This window comes from Telopea speciosissima, chromosome 1, assembly GCF_018873765.1.
Source record: "Telopea speciosissima isolate NSW1024214 ecotype Mountain lineage chromosome 1, Tspe_v1, whole genome shotgun sequence".
In the NCBI taxonomy this organism is placed as follows: domain Eukaryota; kingdom Viridiplantae; phylum Streptophyta; class Magnoliopsida; order Proteales; family Proteaceae; genus Telopea; species Telopea speciosissima.
In genome coordinates this window covers 80,828,062-80,847,289 of record NC_057916.1, presented here as the reverse complement: position 1 = coordinate 80,847,289, position 19,228 = coordinate 80,828,062, and the positions used below count along the sequence as shown (strand labels likewise).

Here is a 19,228-nt window from a genome sequence, read left to right as displayed (position 1 = left end):
CAACTGTCTTCCTTTTCTGGTCTAATCATTCTTAAATGTTGGGAAGAAAAGTAATGTAACGGTAGTCCAGTCCAGTCCAAGTCGTGAGTCGTTTGACAAATCAATTTCTATTTTTTTCTCTCTTTCTAGTAATCTTAAAAAAACAAAAGAAGTCTTTTTTATTTGTGGGTTTTCACTATGGTTACATACCGGAACGCTGAGTTTTTTCTCTTTTTTTTTGTGAATGCAATCTGAATTCTTAATCTTGCTGAACATAGTAAACTCATAGTTGTTCATTCACCACAATCAAAACTCACTAACAAAACCAGGATACAAAACTGAGAAACTACAATTGAATTAGGTTCCAAGATATGAAATTGTTTTAAGCATTTTCTCCAGAATATATAATGAACAAAAAGAAAAGGGTGGAGGGGTGAAAGTTTTGCGAAAAAAATATGCACCAGAAGCCTACTAATAGCATGACAAAAGAAATTCCTATAAACCCAAGTCATCTATCCTTGGCCACCGGAATTTCTCACTTCTTTGTTTTCTTGGCACCTCCCTCGGTTGCTTGAGGTGCAGGTGCTGGTGGAGCTCGCTCTACAGGTCCTTGAGCCAAACGCTCCTCCCTTCTAGCAAACTTCCTTTCCCTGCTTGCCTTGTTCTTGGCCCTTTTAGCCTCATATTGGTCAGATAATGTCTTCTCTCTTGCTTTCTCAGCTTTTGACTTGTGGATGCTCTCCATTAACACACGCTTGTTCTTGAAGACATTACCATTCACCTTCATGTACATGTCATGATACATATGTTAGGGTTTAGGGTTTAAGCACAAAGTTGCTTAAAGCATTACACCCTGAGTATCTAGTTTTGGAATACCCAGACTGCTGCCTCCAGCTAGTATATATAGGAAAACTAGGGTTTAGGTCAGATGGGCTAATTACTAGATTGCCCCTCACAGCCTGGGCATTAATACAAGTAGGATTATATTAGAACATATAAAGGGATATTACATAAATACCCTTACAATCTCCTCCTATGTTCTACATATATCCATTACACATGTATAGGAACCATTGTTCAATCAGTAATTGAATCAATATAAATTGAATATCAATAATCCAATAAATCAAATAAGAAATAAGTAAACTTCAAGAAATAAAACTAGGGTTTTAGATCAAAACTAAACCCAACAATAAATCCGAAGTTCCACATGCAAGTAGCTAAACCAAAAGAAATAATCAAAAGGAAAAGTCCTTGCAATCCATGTGACTTTACTCATCAAGTAAGTCATCCTCATCGAGATCCAGATTCAACCGTTTTCCTCCATCTTCGCCATTCTCTGTAATTTGTCAAATATGAATTTCATAAGATATTATGAATTCAATCATTTGCACAATAGTATCTAGTTCAACAATAAGAACTTAGTACATTTCATATATGGCTGCAGGTAAATCAAAAAACAATAAGCATCATCATCAAGTTTCTTTACAAGAACTCAATCCTATATAGTCTCTATCATAAGGATCATACCATGTTTCCATTTGGAATACTGTATTCGTCATATCAGTCATAGATTTATGTTGTATCATCAAATTTGGAATGGTACACCATACTATGAAAGACATGTCATCAAATTTGGAATGACATAAAGACTAGCACAATATCATTGAAACATATCAGACATTTTCCATATTCCTTTGTGGAATAACAAAGTAAGGAGACTTCACATGAAAATTTGCTACACCATCAAGTTTGGAATGGTTTCACAAACCCCCATACTTAGTAACCTAACTAAGTTATCTGAAACATGTAAACTGTCCCGAATGCTTACCAAGGCTAGATGAGATTCGAATAATTCAAAATAATATCGGGTTAGGTTAAGACCTAACTAAATGGTCTTTAACCCCATCTCCCCTGTAGTTTTGAATGTTCGATCTTTGTTCAATCCCTTTGTAAGGGCATCTTTCGTATTATCCTTCGATCTCACATCAATCAAAGTAATAATCCCTTGTTCTGTTCTATAATTCAGCATGGCATGTTTCAGCCTGATGTGTCTCCTCTTACCATTAAAGAGTGAGTTATTCACAATCGTCTTTGTTGCTTGATTATCACAGAATATAGATATAGAGTTTAACTTAAATCTCCTCAATGGAATATCCATAATCAGATCCTTTATTCTCCAGCAGAAGCTAGAGCATAAAGTTCCGATTCCATAGATGACAGAGCAATACTAGTCTGTCTTTTGGATTTCCATGCTACAGCTGCTCCTCCTAGTGTAAATACATAACCACTGGTGGATCTGCTGTCTCCCAAATCTGAGCACCAAGATGCATCAGAATATCCTTCCAAAGTTGGAGGATGTCCATTATAACATAAAGCATAACCTTGAGTACCCTTAAGGTATCTCATCAGCCTTGATAGGGCATCCCAATGCTCTTTTCCAGGATTACTAGTGAAACGACTTAGCATGCCTACCGTAAAGGCTATGTCTGGCCTAGTGCAACTCATTGCATACATGAGACTACCAATCAGTTTAGAATAATCTAACCGATTCACGGTGTCACTGTGTTAGGTTTCAACCGTTTGTTGTAGTCATAGGGTGTCTCAATCGGTTTACAATCACTGTATCTCCAGCTAGAAAGTAGCTTCTCAATGTAATGAGTCTGATTAAGGGTGATCCCTTGCTCACTGAAGCTTACTCTCATTCCAAGAATGGTGTCTACCACACCAAGATCTTTCATGTTGAATTCTTTGGACAAGGTTTCTTTAATGTCACTCACTACAGAGAGATCAGAACCTAGAATCAACATGTCGTCTACATACAAGCAAATAATCGCGACCTTGTTTGACTCAGACAAAAAATAAAGGCACTTATCCGAGTTGCTGGTTTGAAAACCAAAGCTTTTTACTGTCTTGTCAAACTTCTCATGCCACAATTTAGGTGCTTGTTTGAGACCATAGAGAGATTTGTTTAATTTACAAACTCTTTTTTCAGAACCTTCCATGACAAACCCTTCAGGTTGGTTCATGTAGATTTCTTCTGTTAGGTCTCCATTAAGGAAAGCCGTTTTTACATCCATTTGATGCACAACATAGTGCTCAATAGATGCTATGACAAGAAGAATCCTTATTGTTGCCAAATGGCAGACCGGGGAGTAGATGTCAAAATAATCTATCCCTCTCACCTGTTTATAGCCCTTAGCTACTAATCGTGCTTTATACCTGGCTATAGACCCATCCGGATTAAGTTTCTTCTTCCACCCACTTACACCCTATTGTCTTGGCCCCTCTAGGCAGATCAACAAGGTGCCAGGTCTCATTCTGCATTAAAGAGCTCATTTCTTCATCAATGGCTTCTTTCCATAACAGTGAGTCCCTAGATCTCATCGCTTCCTTATAGGTGGATGGATCAGCCTCTAAATGGTAGGTCACAAAATCCTCACCAAAATTCTTGGGTACTCGATCTCTAGTAGATACTCTTCTAGATTCGATTCAAGGAGCATTGTGGGAGTAGTGTCGAAACAATTGGTTCGATTCCAAAGGTGATTCTAGAACCACTTCACTCAAACCAGGCAAGGTCGCCTTTATCTCTAAGGAATTTATCCTCAAAGAATATAGCATCCCTAGATTCTATCACCACATTGGTTGATAGATCCAAAAACCGATCTGCAGATCGCTTCTTCTCGCACAACCTAGATATACACAAGTATTTGTTCTAGTTCCCACCTTAGGTCTCCTAGGGTCTTGTATCCTAACATAAGCTATACAGCCCCAAACCTTAAGAGTGTCATATCTACAGGGATGATTATGCCATAGTTCATAAGGTGTAGAAGTCAGTTTTGAATGTGGTAGTCTATTTAGAATGTGATTTGCAATAACACTCGCTTCTCCCCAATAGCAAGAGGGCATACTACATTCAATAACATAGAGTTTAACATCTCTCGTTAACGTCCTGTTCTTTCTTTCACTATGCCATTTGATTGAGGTGAGTAAGGAGCAAGTTTTCAAGGATTATGCTCACAGAGGCACGATTCCTTGAACTCCAATTTGTATTCTCCTCCCCTATCACTTCTAAATCTTTTAATTTTCAAGTTCAACTGATTTTCTACCCTATTCTTGAAAATTTTAAATTTTTCAAAAGCTTCATCTTTAGATTTTAATAGGTATAAATGATAATATCTAGAAAAATCGTCTATAAATGTTATCAAATACTTCCGACCTCCTCTAGTTGTGTAGCTTTTAAAGTCACAAATGTCAGAATGTATAAGTTCAAGAAGTTGAGTGCTCCTAGAAACCGGTCTGAACGATTTTCTAGTTATTTTAGTTTGAGCACACACTTCACATCTGTTAAATCTAATTGAAGTGTCTAATGGTAAATTATGAGTTTTAGCTAGTTTGAGCATTTTCCTATAGTTCACATGTCCTAACCTACAATGTAGTATTTTGGGATCAAGTGAATTATGGTTAACCTGGTTTATTGTCTCATTAGCTAAACTCAACCTAAACATACCATTCAAATTATAAGCACATCCAAAATAGAAGGAGTTAACAGACAATGTTACTCTACCACTACTAAAAGTAATAGACATGCCAGCATCAAGCAAAATTCCAATGGAAATTAAATTCTTTTCAAAATCAGGAAAGATTTTAACATTTTTCAAAGTTAATATTTTACCTGATGATAGAACCAGGTTCGCTGTCCCTTGTTGAGCCACTTCCACGACGTCTCCATTTGCAACAGTGACAGTCTCTGCTACTTGAACAACATCAGTGAGCAGGTCCTTGCTATTGCAAACATGACAAGTCGCTCCAGAGTCTAACCACCAATCTGAAGATGTACTGGCCAACCCCTTACCCTTGCCAATCATGGCAACAAAGTTAGTAGGCTCAGTCTTGTCCACCAGCATGTGAACTTCCTTCTGTGGTGTGTCAGTGTTCCCTTTCTTAGGACCCCTACACTCAGATGCATAGTGACCCCACTTTCCACAGTTGCGGCACTTGCCCCTCTTTTTAAAATTAGGCTTTTTGGCCTCCAACTGTTGGGGTTCTTTCTTAGGTGGCTTGGACTGCCTAGGATATTTCTTGGGTTGTGAAACCAAATTGGCAGATGCCTGTTGTTGTTTCACCATCTCCAAGTTATTCCTGGCTCTGTTCTCATCTTCGATTCTAATGAACCGTTTGAGATCATCCAGCCCCACTTGTGTTTTCTTTCTGTGCATCTTAGTTTTAAAGGAATGCCAGGTAGAGGGTAACTTAAAGATAATTGCACCCACTAAGAATGCATCAACAACGGGGATGTTTTCTTGGTTCAATTTTGTTCTCAAGTTCTCAAAGTCATTACTTGTGGAAGTATCTCCTTATCTTCTTGAAACTTGAAGTCCATAAACTTGTCAACCAAGTGAGTTTTTATAGGTCCTCCTCCTTTTGAATTGGGCTTCTAGGTTTTCCCAAATCTCTTTTGCACTCATATTTACTATAGGTCTCCAATCCGACGCGAGTTCAATAGGTAGTCTTTGCAAAAGTCCTCATCACTTATCCATTGGGCTTGATTAGTCCGTATAATCGAAAAAGTATTTACTACAAGTGTAGAAAATATTAAGGTACTTCAGCCAAACCGAGTCTTCTTTTCCAAGAATCGAACTCGAGCCACTAAAACTTTCCAATTTGATCATCTCAATTGGAGCAGCTGTTTCTCCATATTAAGTGATTTGTTTATATGCCCAAACAAAAGTTCAAATAAAAAAAAAAATACTCAAGGAACAGTCACACCTGAGATGGAGAACCCTGGATTTAGATGACGGAGGAAAAGATCGCGACGGTGCAGCGGTATCGACACTTGTAATGTACACGCTAATGCAGGCTGCTAGCGCGGATGTTGGCTGCTCGCAGATAATGGCCGAACCCAAAAATAAATTTCTGCCAAAAGTTGCTTTTATCCTTTTCTCAAATAAAAAAAAGAAGAAAAACCAATCGATGCTCTTTGAAGAAAGCTTTCTGGAAACCACTTCGGCTTTTGAAATTGAATCAAAAGCAAAAGAATCCAAAAGCAAACGTCCTTCTCTGACAAGTTAATGGTTTTTTTTTTTTCTTTAATCTATCAAATCAAAACCTTTTTCATGAAGAAAGGACAAAAAGCCTTTCAATATCAAATAATGCTTTGGAAACGTAATAAATACTTTGGAAAGATAACCAAAAGCTTTGATCAAATGAAGCCTTAGAGAGAACTGCAATCGTGACGTACGATTTTTCAAAAGCCGAAACAAGAAACGATCTTCCAAGCGTAATGTGATCTCTCAAATCAAAATTGTGAACCACGATCGCACCTAAAGCCGAAGACGTGAAACAGATTTCTCAAAGGAAAACCTACGCCAATCTCTCAAAAGAAAAACCTGTAAAATCGTCACATACGATCTCCAAAATCGAATCAAGGATCGATCTTAATGCGATCTTCAACGCAATTCTGCCGAAGCCGATCTTGATCGCAGAGAAACGAAAAAAATAATGCTTTAAGATTGTTAGGGTTTAGGGTTTAAGCACAAAGTTCTTAAAGCATTACACCCTGAGTATCTAGTTTTGAAATACCTGATCGCTGCCTCCAGCTAGTATATATAGGAAAACTAGGGTTTAGGTCAGATGGGCTAATTACTAGATTGCCCCTCACAGCCTGGGCATTAATACAAGTAGGATTATATTAGAACATATAAAGGGATATTACATAAATACCCTTACAACATATGCTTGTCAATCTTCTTTGCTTCCCTGTACTTGCGGAGCAAGCGCCTCAGCACACGCATCCTCCTCATGCAGAGAATCTTTGTTGGCAACCTTGCCTCCCGTGTACCCTTTCGTTTACCATAACCAGAGTGTCGTCCCTTTCTCTTGACCTCTTTCATTCGGCGTGCACGTGACCGAGAGTGGATCTTGGTTGGCTTCCTGATAATGAAGCCATCCTTCACCAACTTTGTTATGTTTTGCTTTGAATTGGCCATCGAAATTTCATTGACCTCATTGGGGTCGAGCCAGACCTTCCCTCTCCCACACTTGAGAACACTGGCGGAGAGCCGCTTCTGAAGCTTCAACGACACCATCGAGCCAAATCAGACCCTCCCTGTTCCTCCCTCGCAGTTGCACCGGAACGCTGAGTTCGGAAATGGAAAAGTGAAAAAAGGTTGGATGAAGGAAAGGGCAAGTTGCAGAAATGGAAACCCCCTCTCTCGCTTCCCTCTTTCAAGTTCTACACATAACGAAAACCAGAGGAGAACGGAGGAGTCCCGGCGGGCAAGTTGCAGAGCAGAGGAGGGGTGGGGGGCTACTGGCCGGCGAGGGAGAAGAGAGGAGAGAGGAAAGGGTGGGGTATTTTAGGTTGAAGATGAAGGAAAGGGTAGTATTGTAAATTTAATTCTAAAGTTTTAGTACAAGGCTAAAATAGTCCTTTTACAACAATAATTAACAGCATACTAACACGGTTAGTGTAGAGGGGGTGATCTGAGTATTTTCAAATTTCAGGAGATGATTTGAGTTTCGACCCATTTTCAAGGGGTGTTTCATAAATTTCCCTAAAGATTATATCAACCGTACCCTAACCGTTAAACATGACTATTAACTGATGACGTGGACAGGTCTAATTTATCTAAAACCCCAAAATACCCTTAAATTATTTTAATTTCAATTTGACCCCTCCTTCTCACCAGCATATGATGCGATTAATCACTGATGCTCTTCAGACCAGCTTTCGTTTTCGCTCCTCTTACCTTCACTATTATTGTTTCTACGGTCCTCGTTGAAGGCACCGATCAGAATCATTCAGTTTTGTGGGTTCACTCTTGGACGTTAACTACCGATGGGATAATCACCCAAGTCAAAGAGTACTTCAATATATCCCTCACTGTTACTTGATTCATTGAAAACTCAAACCAATCGTCACTATCATCTACTTCTCCTTCTTCTTCAGCATCGTCGTCTTCGTCATTTAAGTGCAAGCTTCCTAAGGACGTTCCAGGTCTTGTTCTAGCGATCTAATTGCAAATTTCTTAACCAAATTGGTGGTTCCGGTGTTTGAGTAAAGGGCAAAGGCGTTGGGCTGAAGTACCCATTTAGATTTGTTCTTAAGAAATTGATGTTAGTAATACAGAGTGCGGTAGCGATGTATGTCATTTCAATTTGGGTCTTTTGCTTCTGTTAAGGAAATGGGCAAGAAGCAATGCTTGCAGAGCCATTCCCATTCCCATATCTTTGTTATTGTATGGCTTTGTCTTCGTCTTCGTCGGCTTCGTCAAATAAAAGGATCTTCGTGGGTTTGCCTTATGATTTCCCGTTTATCTAATAATCCTCTGTTTTGTGAGTGCTGATCACAATATTATTATTATTATTTTTTTTTGAATTTCAGAATGGTTCTTCATTAATTTCTTTGTTTTTATGACCTTGGAGCATAGACGGTTCACTTTGTGGAAATATGAATTGCAGAAACGCTCTTGGGGAGAGAGGAAAACCATTGCAGAAATACTTCTTGTAGAGAAACACATTGATCGCCTCTTCTTTAGTGATATTTATTCTTTCTTTAGTAAAAGCGGATCTGTGTTCAGCTATTTCTCCTCCACGCCCATCTTCACAAGGTTTTAGCAATCTATAGATCGAGACATCTTTTGGTTGCCGTCTCCAACGATTTCTCCGGCAAGTGAATGAGAGGCGATCGATGTGAGGGAAAGATCCAAAGAGGAGAGAGAAACTATCCATCGGGTATTAGTGTTGAGGATAAGTGAATTTCGTTTTCCAATTTCAACCATTCGATTCACTTTTGCCACGTATTGTTCATCAAGCTCTGCTTCTCGCGTTTCTTCTTCTTCCTCTGCTTCTCTGGTTTCGTCTTCTCTGGCAGATCCTCTTCTTCTTCGTATTCTTCCGGCAATGGCAGAGAAAGGTTGCAGCAGATCATCAATGGCGGAGAAAGGTTGCAGCGGATCGTCAATGGCGAAAGAGAAGTCGTCTTCTTTCTCCCCCTTCTTCTATCTCTCGATTTGGGTGTTGCAAGGGAGAAGAAAGACCTTTTGCCTTTTAACTCTACATAAGGGTAATATAGTCTTTTCATAAACAAGAGAGAAAGACTTATGCTTTCAATAGATATTAAAATGGGTCATTTTGTCTTTACACAGGTTTTTTTTAACACTGTTACATTATTAGGATACGGTTGATATAATCTTTATAAAGTAGGGGAGGGGATAGATATTTTCAAAACTTGGGTACTGGATTGATATTAGGCAGACTTAGAGGGAAGGGGATGATATTTTCCCATTTATATTTCAACTAAGGAAATTCGATATTAGGGATTGGATTCATCATGATTCGTGAATCATGAACATCATATAACAGAAAGGAATCTACCACCCAAAAAAAAAAAACAGAAAGGAATATTCTGAAATGATTCCCTTTTATTTTTTGTGGTTTGACATTTAATTAAATGGGAGAATTAAGAAGAAAAACCCAATCATAACTCATAGAAATGATTCCCTTTTAGTAATTCACTCATTCACATTATCCTTATATGGATGATCCCTGTAAAAATTTGTCATCTAATTAATATTTTTTCTTCTCTTATCATAAAAAAATTCACTCATTCAGAAATCACAAGTTCCGTTCACTTTAGGGCTAATGCAGAGGCTAGTGGGCCTGGCCCAGTTTGGATTGGGCCCCTGAGAACTTAGGGTAAATGATTGGAATACCCATTTGAGGAGTGTCTGGTGGGCCTTTGATTGAAAGGTCCAAGCCAATATTTTTGGGAACTGTCTCAATTTTTTTCTTGTGTGTTCTATTTTTGTGAGGGTGTCTCTACCAAAAAAAAAATAAATTCCAAACCAAAAATTGAATCAGAGCCGAATGAGGCTAGATTTGGTATAATTTCTATTTCAAATTCAAATTGATTTCACGAAATAAACAATAAATAGATTTTTTGTCAAAAAATTGAAATTGTTTTGGTTGTTTCAAAATGAAATATTTAAATAACAAAAAAAATCCATTTGGTAGTTCAATTCCTGAGAATTGATTCTCTATATCACTTAGGGAAGGCTGGTGGTGTTGGCAGTGGTGGCAATGGTGGTAGTGGGGCGGGGATGGTGAGATCATTAGGAAAAAAAGAAGTGTCGTGTTTTATTTTTAACATAAAATTACTACTTTGTCCATCAGATTAACCATATGCTCATCAAAGAGCAAAAGTGAAATCAAATGAAATAGAAATTTTGAAACAGCTCGTTAGCAATTTCAGAATTTTCTATTCTACTTGGTTTCTATTTCATTGAAATAAGGTGCAAAATCAAACTAAACAATTTTCCAAAATGGAAATTACGCACTGAAATTGAAATAGAAATCGTACCAAATAAAACCTGATATAAAATGGACTCGAACCAATATTGAATTGATTATTAATAAGTTTGGTCTGGTCCTGTTTTGAGTTATTTTAAGAATTTTTCTAATTGATTCAGTTCGGTTTTCAACAATAAATTCAATTAACAGATAATAGACTCATTAATGGATTTTTATTAAAATAAAAACCCCAATAATATACCTTCATAATTTGGAACTGATTAATAATCGATTCGATTTCAGATTGAGTTCGTACAGTTGAAATCGATTAGGAACCGAACCAATTCACAACCTTAGAAATAAGGGTTAAGTAACCAAAAAAACTATCTGAGTATTATCTTGAACTATTATTAGATAATGAGCTGTTCATGTGTTCTCCATCATTGTAAGTGCATAGTTGGTGCAAGAGTGGACCCATAAATTCTCTCCTCGGGTATCCACATTTATTTTTGGGTGTAATGGGGCCCACTTAAACCTTTTTTTTTTATGGTAGGGGCCCACTTAAACTGATAGCATATACAAGATAGAAATATTAGTGGGGAGGGGGGCAACCTATATTATATAACAATTATCGCCCCCAGTGCAGTGCTTGGTCCAGTGCGCATCGCACGGTGCAGCACGAGCCATGTGTGCACAGTGGACCGTGCAATGCGCACTGGACCAAGCACTGCACTGGGGACGATTAAAGTCCCAATTTAGAACTCCTTACATGTTTTTTTTTTTTTTGGTGACAAAATCTGTACATGTTATATGTGCGTACACAGTAGGACTGCAGGGTTGGGCTAGGGTTTGTAGAACTTAATTTTCATTCTGCAATCTTTTTTTTTTTTTAGTAGTTATCAAACAGTTTTTCACTTTTTATCAAAATAGTTTTTTGTAATGATTTTTTTTTTAAATAGATCAACTTGAAAACAAAAAATGATACAAAAAAGACCCTAAGGAGCAAGAATGAAATCAAGTTAAATAAAACTAATTTCAGAATTTCTATTCTACTTTATTTCTATTTCAGGTGCAAAAATCAAACCAAACAATTTCTGAAATAAAAATCATCATACAAAATCAGGCCTGATATAAATTGGATTTGGACCAAAATTGAATCGATTATTAACAAGTTTGGTTTGGTTCCGTTTTGAGTTAGTGTAAGAAATTTTCTAATTGATTTAGTTCGGTTTCAACCAGTAAACTAGCAACAAATTCAATTAACGACTCATTAATGGACTTTTATTTTTTTTTAAAACCCAATAACGACCTTTATAATTTGGAACTGATTAATAATTGATTCGGTTTCGTCTTGAATTCATAGAGTCGAAATCCATTAAAGGAATCTCGTGAGGAGACACAGATTGGGTTGCGAATAACAAGATTGAGAGAGGGATTCCTAAAAGGGACTGGGTCCCTACACCAGCGTATTGGTCAATACGAGAGGGGTGAGACATCGCCCTGGGTGTTATTTCCGCCCAGACATGGAGGCAAGGGTGGTTTTATACTTTTGTGAGTGTTTTGGGTCAGGCGCATGGGCCACGCCAGTAACACTGCCTTTAGATAACAAAAAAACACAAAACCCCTTCTTTCTACTGAAAAAACAATGATTAATCCCACTAATTCTCTATTCTCTTCACATCCACGAGTTTTTTGTTGCAGTTCTTTGTTAAAATTTTATGGGTTGGGGTTTGTTGGTCTGCACCTCTTTATCACCTCCAGTTGGCTGCCCGGCCCAGTTTTCCAGTTCCTCTAATAAAAGGGGGCTGAAATGACCTCTCTACCTATGCCCAAACACTCTGCCCAAGTGGGATCCACCATCTAGGGGTGCAAGTTTGGCCCTGTTGACCCGAACTAGCCCTGACCCGCCCTGAGCCCGAACAGGGTCTGGGTTGAGATATTTGGCCCTGAGGGCGGGTCAGGGATGGAAATTTCTAACCCTGAGTTAGGGTCGGATCGGGTCGGGTTAGGGTTGAGGTCTCGAGCTAAGCTTGGCCCGGCCTGGCCCGACCCTGATTTCAATTATACTATAAAATATATATTGATATAATTTATACATTATAAACTTTAAATTTCACCCACATTTTTTTATATAACATATTATATATAAAGACAATAAGTGTTATAATATAATTTATTATATTGTTATTTTATGTAAAATTAATAGTGTTCTTCCCAGCCCATTCTAGTCCATGCATTTCTTTCCCCCTCCCCATGATCAGGGCCAATCAGGGTCAGCCCGACCCGACCCTGAGGGCGGGTCAGGGTTGGATTTTTCTGGCCCTGAGTCAGGGTCGGGCCTTGGCCCAGCTAAAGGGACTTAGGGTTGAGCTAGGGTTCTATAAAGCCAGGCCCAACCCGACCCTGTTGCAGCCCTACCACCATCCCCTATTAGAGGAACTGGGGAACTGGACCGGTCAGCAAACTGGAGGAGATAATTTTGTCGTGGCAGTATATGATACTGAATTACTACATACATAAAATAATAGATACGTATTACTGGACGGAAAAAATTAAGGGAAAAAACCTCATTATTGTTTCCTCCCACCCAACTCGCCCCCATTTCATTCGGTTAAGGAGGGTCCGACAACCGGCTCGCACTTTCTCTCAATTATGACAATAGTCATATTGCCCGAGGCTTTCACCCGATGATGCCACATGCTGGCAACACCTACATAAATATACAATATACTGCTAAATACTATCAAATCTGCCCAGATGCCTCATTAACAATGCCAAGCGCTGTCTGCACTGAAATTGAATTGTCTGCATTGCGAACCCATTGTCATTGCCAAAGCTGTCACAACACTCGTACATAATCCGAACATCTCCACAAAAGTTGCCAACAGGGACCAACTCTAGATTAGAGATTTTGGTTATAGAGCAAAAAATGGTTCCGTTGAAGCACCAACACCCACAGAGGTTTGTTAGTTAAACCACAAAATCTGATCTGATCAAGAAGTCTCTTCAAAGATTGTGTTGAAGGGGAAAACATGTACTTCCATGTATCTTTGTTTCCTAAAGACTTTGAAATTCATCACACATTATAAGAGCATAATACTTTGATTGTATTCTTTGATGGCCAACATTTCATGAACTGACATCTATTTTCTTGTATCTTGCACAATAATCAGGGTTTATTGCGCGCGTACACTCTTCCAGCTCTTTGAGAGTCGTATTCAACACTCGATAATACAAGACATTGGATTTCTGTCAGAAAAATAATTCCAATTGAAAATTGAGTGATTCAAAGGTTACTAAATGGAAGAACATGAAAACCCCAAAAAAGAATCAGTTTCCAGGTTGATGACCAACCTGATCGCCGTAGACCAGCATGTCTGATAACTTCTCCACCTCCTGATCCCAAAATGGTCTTAAACATGGCAGCATACGCAAAGATTCATTATCGCACGTAAGAGCAATTTTGGATGGATTATCCACACCAAGTTTAACAGCAACCTTTTTGACAACATCTTCATATGTGTCACCATATGACCTACCAATTTCACAAGGAGAAAAGGGAATGAATGAGAGAATTAACAGTTAAAAATAACAACAAAAGGAAAAGAAATATTCACTGATACTTACAGCAGCAGAAAAAAACCACCCCATTCTGCTACCCTAACAGATCGGAAATGCACAACCTTTAAATCATCAAATTATGTCAAGTCAAGACTTTAGATATTCAGAATGAAGTAATGAAAGATAACAAGTAATACGAAATTAAATAGAAAAAACAAAGTGATTAGAGAGTGAACTTTGCCATAAATAAATAGTAAACAATTTTAATATTCCCTAAAGAGCACCATACTTTCAAGCCTTTCCACCACACACCACCCCAACCACCCCCCCCCCCCCCCAAAAAAAAAAAAAAAAAAAAAAAAGAATAACCGATTTTAAAGAGGTGAAAGAGGAAAGCTGCACCACCATAAAGTAAAACAACAAGAAAAAGAACAACGACCACACCTCAAGAAGAGATTACAATCATTCTCTTCAGAACACCATACAATTTTCCTGTGTTGGCTTACACATCCACCAAAGGACAAAACATTCCCACCCATATTAGTCAGACTTAACTTTAAAATGAGATGCATGCATCTCCAAGGATCACCTCATATGCAATCAGCCATTTATGAGTAGGGCGAACTGCCATCAAGCGTCAAGAATAGAATCCACACAAAAGTCTCTGAACCATAATTGCCACCTCCAGCTATGCAGTGATAGTAAATATTCCCATCTTGGTTAGTAGAACATACTTTTCCTGCCGGCCCAGTGTTGTTAAAGACCAACCATCAATGTTTAGGTCGAAAAAATTGGGAGGGGGCGAAACCAACATCTGGATCAGAGCAAGAGCACCCATATAGGTTGAAACAGATACTTATTAGCACAAAAAGTAATTGATGGGAATCCCATGAAAGTCCTCCAGGAGAGCCAAAATCTGGCTGTTCTCATAACAGTAATAAGCTACATTCCAACAAGATCTGTTCCATCCTCTAAACATCCTTTTGTTCCCTCCTTTTTAAATAATCCAAATACCAACTAGAGACACAGCCTAAGCAGCTTTCTTCTCATCCTAGAGCGAACTAATAAACAAAATACTACATTTTACCACAAAGAATTTTGTCATACACTAGATTCTTAAAATTAAAGCCATACTCATACAGACACGACACAAAATTGTAGGTGTTGCAGACATATGAGAAACTCAATTCCCACAAGTTATTTTTCAACACAATGATGTTATCTTGGCTACATTACGATGCTTTCGAAGAACCACCCAGTAGTTCAAATCTGGCAACTACAGGACAAAGTACAGGAAGTCATAATCATATAAAACCTGCTCGCACATAACAATTAACAACTTTTACTGTTTAACCTCATGAACTGTAGAATGTTGACTAATGATAAAATATACCACAAAATTAGTTATTATTGTCTAACCTAATCTCACTATAAAATGTAATTTATGATATAATTTACAATCAGAGATCACCGATGCCTTCTTCCTCTTACAAACAATAACTGCCAATGCTACTATTAACACAACTATTATTTCCAATAGTACATAATTTTCTGCCAAATGTTGTTTTTTACCAATATGACAAGTGAATGCTTGTCAATAGTACATTTAGACTCACATTATTTCAGATTGCAGAAAAGGCATACCTGCCGATTAAGTACATCTTTCAAAAAAGAAGGAACATCAGGATAAGAATATTTGTTTTGTCCAGAACTATCAGAAGGAGAAGACTTCTGAAAACAAATAATGTTCCCATTTTCCATCTGTAAACAAAGGAAACAAATTATATTAATCAGCACGGAAAATGCAAGCAAAAAAAAAAAAAAATACAATCACTCCTACATAGTAAATACCTTTCTAGATTGAAAAGTGACTTCCTTGTCAATGAGTTCACAAATGACACTAGGCTTAAACATAATTTCCTGATCAGCACAAAAGCATGGGCATGAAACTTATATAAATAAAAAATTCCTGATTCATGGTATAACCAAAGTAGAGTTCGCAAAAACACGCACACACAATTAAAACAAAAAAGCCACAATTCCATAACAGATTATATGGAATTATTTTCCTTCCTGGTGTGACAGAGAAGAAAGAAAATTGCAATAAACGACAAGAAATGAACCTCATAAAGATCTAATTCTTGATCAACGTTAAACCCAGCCATTTCATTTAGTTTTCTTAGGATATCCACAGGCTTTTGAATACCCTAAACAGAAAGACTACCAACATACCTGCCAAAAATAAAAACTAAATTATAAATTAAAATTAAAATCAATCACATTATTTGATCTACCCAAAAAACTGTCTTGAGAAGAAACAGTCGGAGGGAAAGAAATAGTAAGCACCGGATCTCTTCTTTCTCCGGGTCATATAGCTTGAAAAAAAGCAAAATATAGTTTGTTGTCTCCTCCGATGAAAGAACAGGACGCGGACCCTATATGACATTTGGGAAAAGCATTGAGAGTGCAAGAATAAATGACTCAAGCAAGCTTGACAATGTATTAAATTAAATTAAAGAAAAGTTACCGGCTCAAGCTCCACCAGGTCCATGAATAAATTCAGTTCTCCATAATCCGCTTCATTTGAAAGCTTACGTATGTGTCCAACCTACAAGGAAGATTGCAAAAAATTATACAATGTGTGTCTTCCATGTTCTAGGCAGCAATAACATTAGAGAACCAACCACCATGTTGATAGAAACGCCTAAACAAGAACCAGGAGCAAAAATCATTAAGAAAACTAATGGGGATCCAAATATACTTTTGGCGGGGAAATTGGGGTTCTGACAATAATTTCAAACCTTCAATAAAGTTTATTTATCATAACTACTGACAGAACCTAAGCAAACAGTTTGAATTCAAACTTGGAACAGAAAAAATTTAATTCAATGTCCAAATTTTAGCACCCTTAAGTTCCACTACAGCCCGGATTGAATGGAATCCAAATATCCTACGTACCTATACTTTCAAAAATAGGAAGATTACATATCATCCTAATTAAGAAAATATATATCTAATTATCCTACTAGACCCAAATTCCAATTCGGCCCCGGTTCTCGATCGTCGCAGTTCAACGAAGTGCTCCTACATCACCCCAACATTGAAAGGAATAACATCCAAGAAAGCTTTGCATTGTCTACGAACAATGCGTTCCAAAACAGAAGCGCAGCATCGATATAAACAACAATTAAGTGCCTTTCTACTTAATGACATCATGAAGGGCATATTGATTACTGATTGAGGATTTTCTTATTGCATACTTCAGAAGGCGAAAATTTTTTACACTAGTAAAGAATAGTCCGCTGAAGGGAATGGCATCCTTCACCAAACGAGACAAGGGATTAAAATAGTTACAACCCCAGCTCAGAAGTTGGAACAGGATAAGTGGAGAAAGACACTAGCTTTCTCATCAATGCTTTAGTCTATACTCAAAACCCTTTTTCTGGAATTTGCATTCTCCTCTTCAAGTTGTGGAGAACTAACCAAATCAATGAATCTAACTAATTTAATACCTACAGTATGCATATCCCAGCCGATGCACACACACACAAAAAAAGGGCCCCATCAACAAAATCAGGATGACAATAACAGTGTAATATCACTTTGAAAGTAAAGTGGAGGAGTCGGTCACCTGCCTTTTTTGTTCTTTAATAGAGAGCACCAAGAAGTAAAGCAATGCATCTATAGATGGATTCATGATAACTTATTTTAGGAGGGAAAAAGCAGAAAGGAATAAAACAATACATGTAGTGCGAGATTAACGGGATAACATCTGAATATATGTGTTCAAAACTAATAAAAACAAATAAGAAATGACAGTGTTAGTACTTACAGATTGTTCCTCTTCTAGAGAAGTCAATGGCCTTGTTGGACGATAAGTATTGTTATGACGCTTGGCCCACAGCCAAAAGCGCAGGCACCGCACTGGAATGCAAAACAGTTCAGCAACCATTTCCTGTAAACCACTTCAATAGTTATATAAACAGAACTCAAAGGAAAAATAAGAACTTGATTATTGGGAGATCTCTCCAAGCATGAAACAGACCCCAGCACCACAGATCACAAAGGCTCTCTATGGTTCGATTTTTATTTCTATGTCAATTTCAATTTCAGATTGGTTTATTAAAATAAGCCCACAATTATATGTTTTTGGTCAAGAAATAAAAATTGTGTGGTTACATCAATTGAAGTTATTGAAGAATAAGAATTGAACAGAGGAAGGCCTTGTAAAATGAACATTTTTTTTATGAACCAAGTAAGTCGACAAAAAAGAGCAAAAAAGAGGATCGACGTAACAAGATAAATAAATAAATGAAACCACTAATTCCCCAACAGCAACAAAATAAATGACTCATATGAAGAGTGGAACCCTTTGCTAAAGTGTACAAGTAATACCAATTGCAAAGATTGGCAGCGAAATTGCACCCCATGAAAACCGCTTCTCCACCCGCATATGCTAGGAACTCTAAAAGATAAACCTTGGGGAAAGAATTCTAACCTCAGGGATTTTGGAGGGGAAAAAATCCACCTCGGGAATTCTCTCTCTGTCACTTAAAAAATGTAAACCATGTTGAGAAAATTAAGGAATACGTTAATCCTTCAAATCTAAAAGTAGAATGAAATTATGGAAGCATCAGCATTTAACACCATTTTGTACCACCTGGAAAAATAGGCAATTCAAGAAAACTTGGATAGAAAACACATTGTAGGATAAGCCACATGTCAAATTTCAGAATTTAATGTAATCAAACGTATAATTCCGTGCTTGTACATGCATGCCTATACGACTCCGATCACTAATATCAACTCTTCCATTGTACTAGATTTTTCAAAGCCCTATTTAGACACTTCACAAGCTCCAATTGGGCTGAAACATGACACGTGAGATGGGGGCCCAATGGTTTTCTTCCCCCAACAATATTTGAGCTCCTTCTAATCTGCCACGTGGCAGATTTCTAGGGCCATTTTAATGACACTCCCTAAGTGAACCGTCTAGCACACCTTTACCCAGTTAATATTTAGGGAAAATTTCGTGTACCCCCTTTGGCACTTGTGCGAATGTCATGTCACCCCCACGATTTGTAAAAACTACAACTACACCCCCACTTTTACGCAATAATATTTTAGAGGTGCACTCCGTTACTTGATTCCTGTTAAGTGATGATGTCATCAAGTTAGAATTTAATAAATGGCCAAACTACTCTTGAGGAAGGGCAAACTTACCATTTTACCTTGTATGCAAAAACCCCAAATCGCAACTGAGACAATTTAGGGTTGAGGCTTATTCTCATCAAACCCTTTCTTCTGAGTCGAAACCGATCTTCCTGAGGCCATTAATCTCCGACAAAGTCATACCAGAAACGTAGTGGAACCCCAAGAGTAGTCTCTCCGATAG

The 19,228-nt window shown here is 37.8% G+C and overlaps 1 protein-coding gene across 1 annotated transcript; it reads right to left on the bottom strand.

Annotated features, from left to right (window-relative positions):
• Positions 1–257: 257 nt before the first annotated feature.
• On the bottom strand, positions 258–7,095 carry LOC122644125 (60S ribosomal protein L19-2-like). Its single transcript, XM_043837732.1, has 2 exons — positions 6,716–7,095; positions 258–786 (listed from the first exon to the last, which is right to left on the bottom strand). Exons 1-2 carry the CDS (start codon positions 7,065–7,067, stop codon positions 515–517), a joined length of 624 nt encoding a protein of 207 aa, XP_043693667.1. The 5' UTR covers positions 7,068–7,095; the 3' UTR covers positions 258–514.
• Positions 7,096–19,228: the final 12,133 nt, after the last annotated feature.

Bases quoted from the DNA above. Each gene is read 5' to 3' on its own strand.
- LOC122644125 (XM_043837732.1), bottom strand. From the start codon at position 7,067: ATGGTGTCGTTGAAGCTTCAGAAGCGGCTCTCCGCCAGTGTTCTCAAG. The intron at 787-6,715 runs ATATGTTGTAAG...CTAAACCCTAAC, and splicing joins AGCAAAGAAGATTGACAAGC to ATATGTATCATGACATGTAC.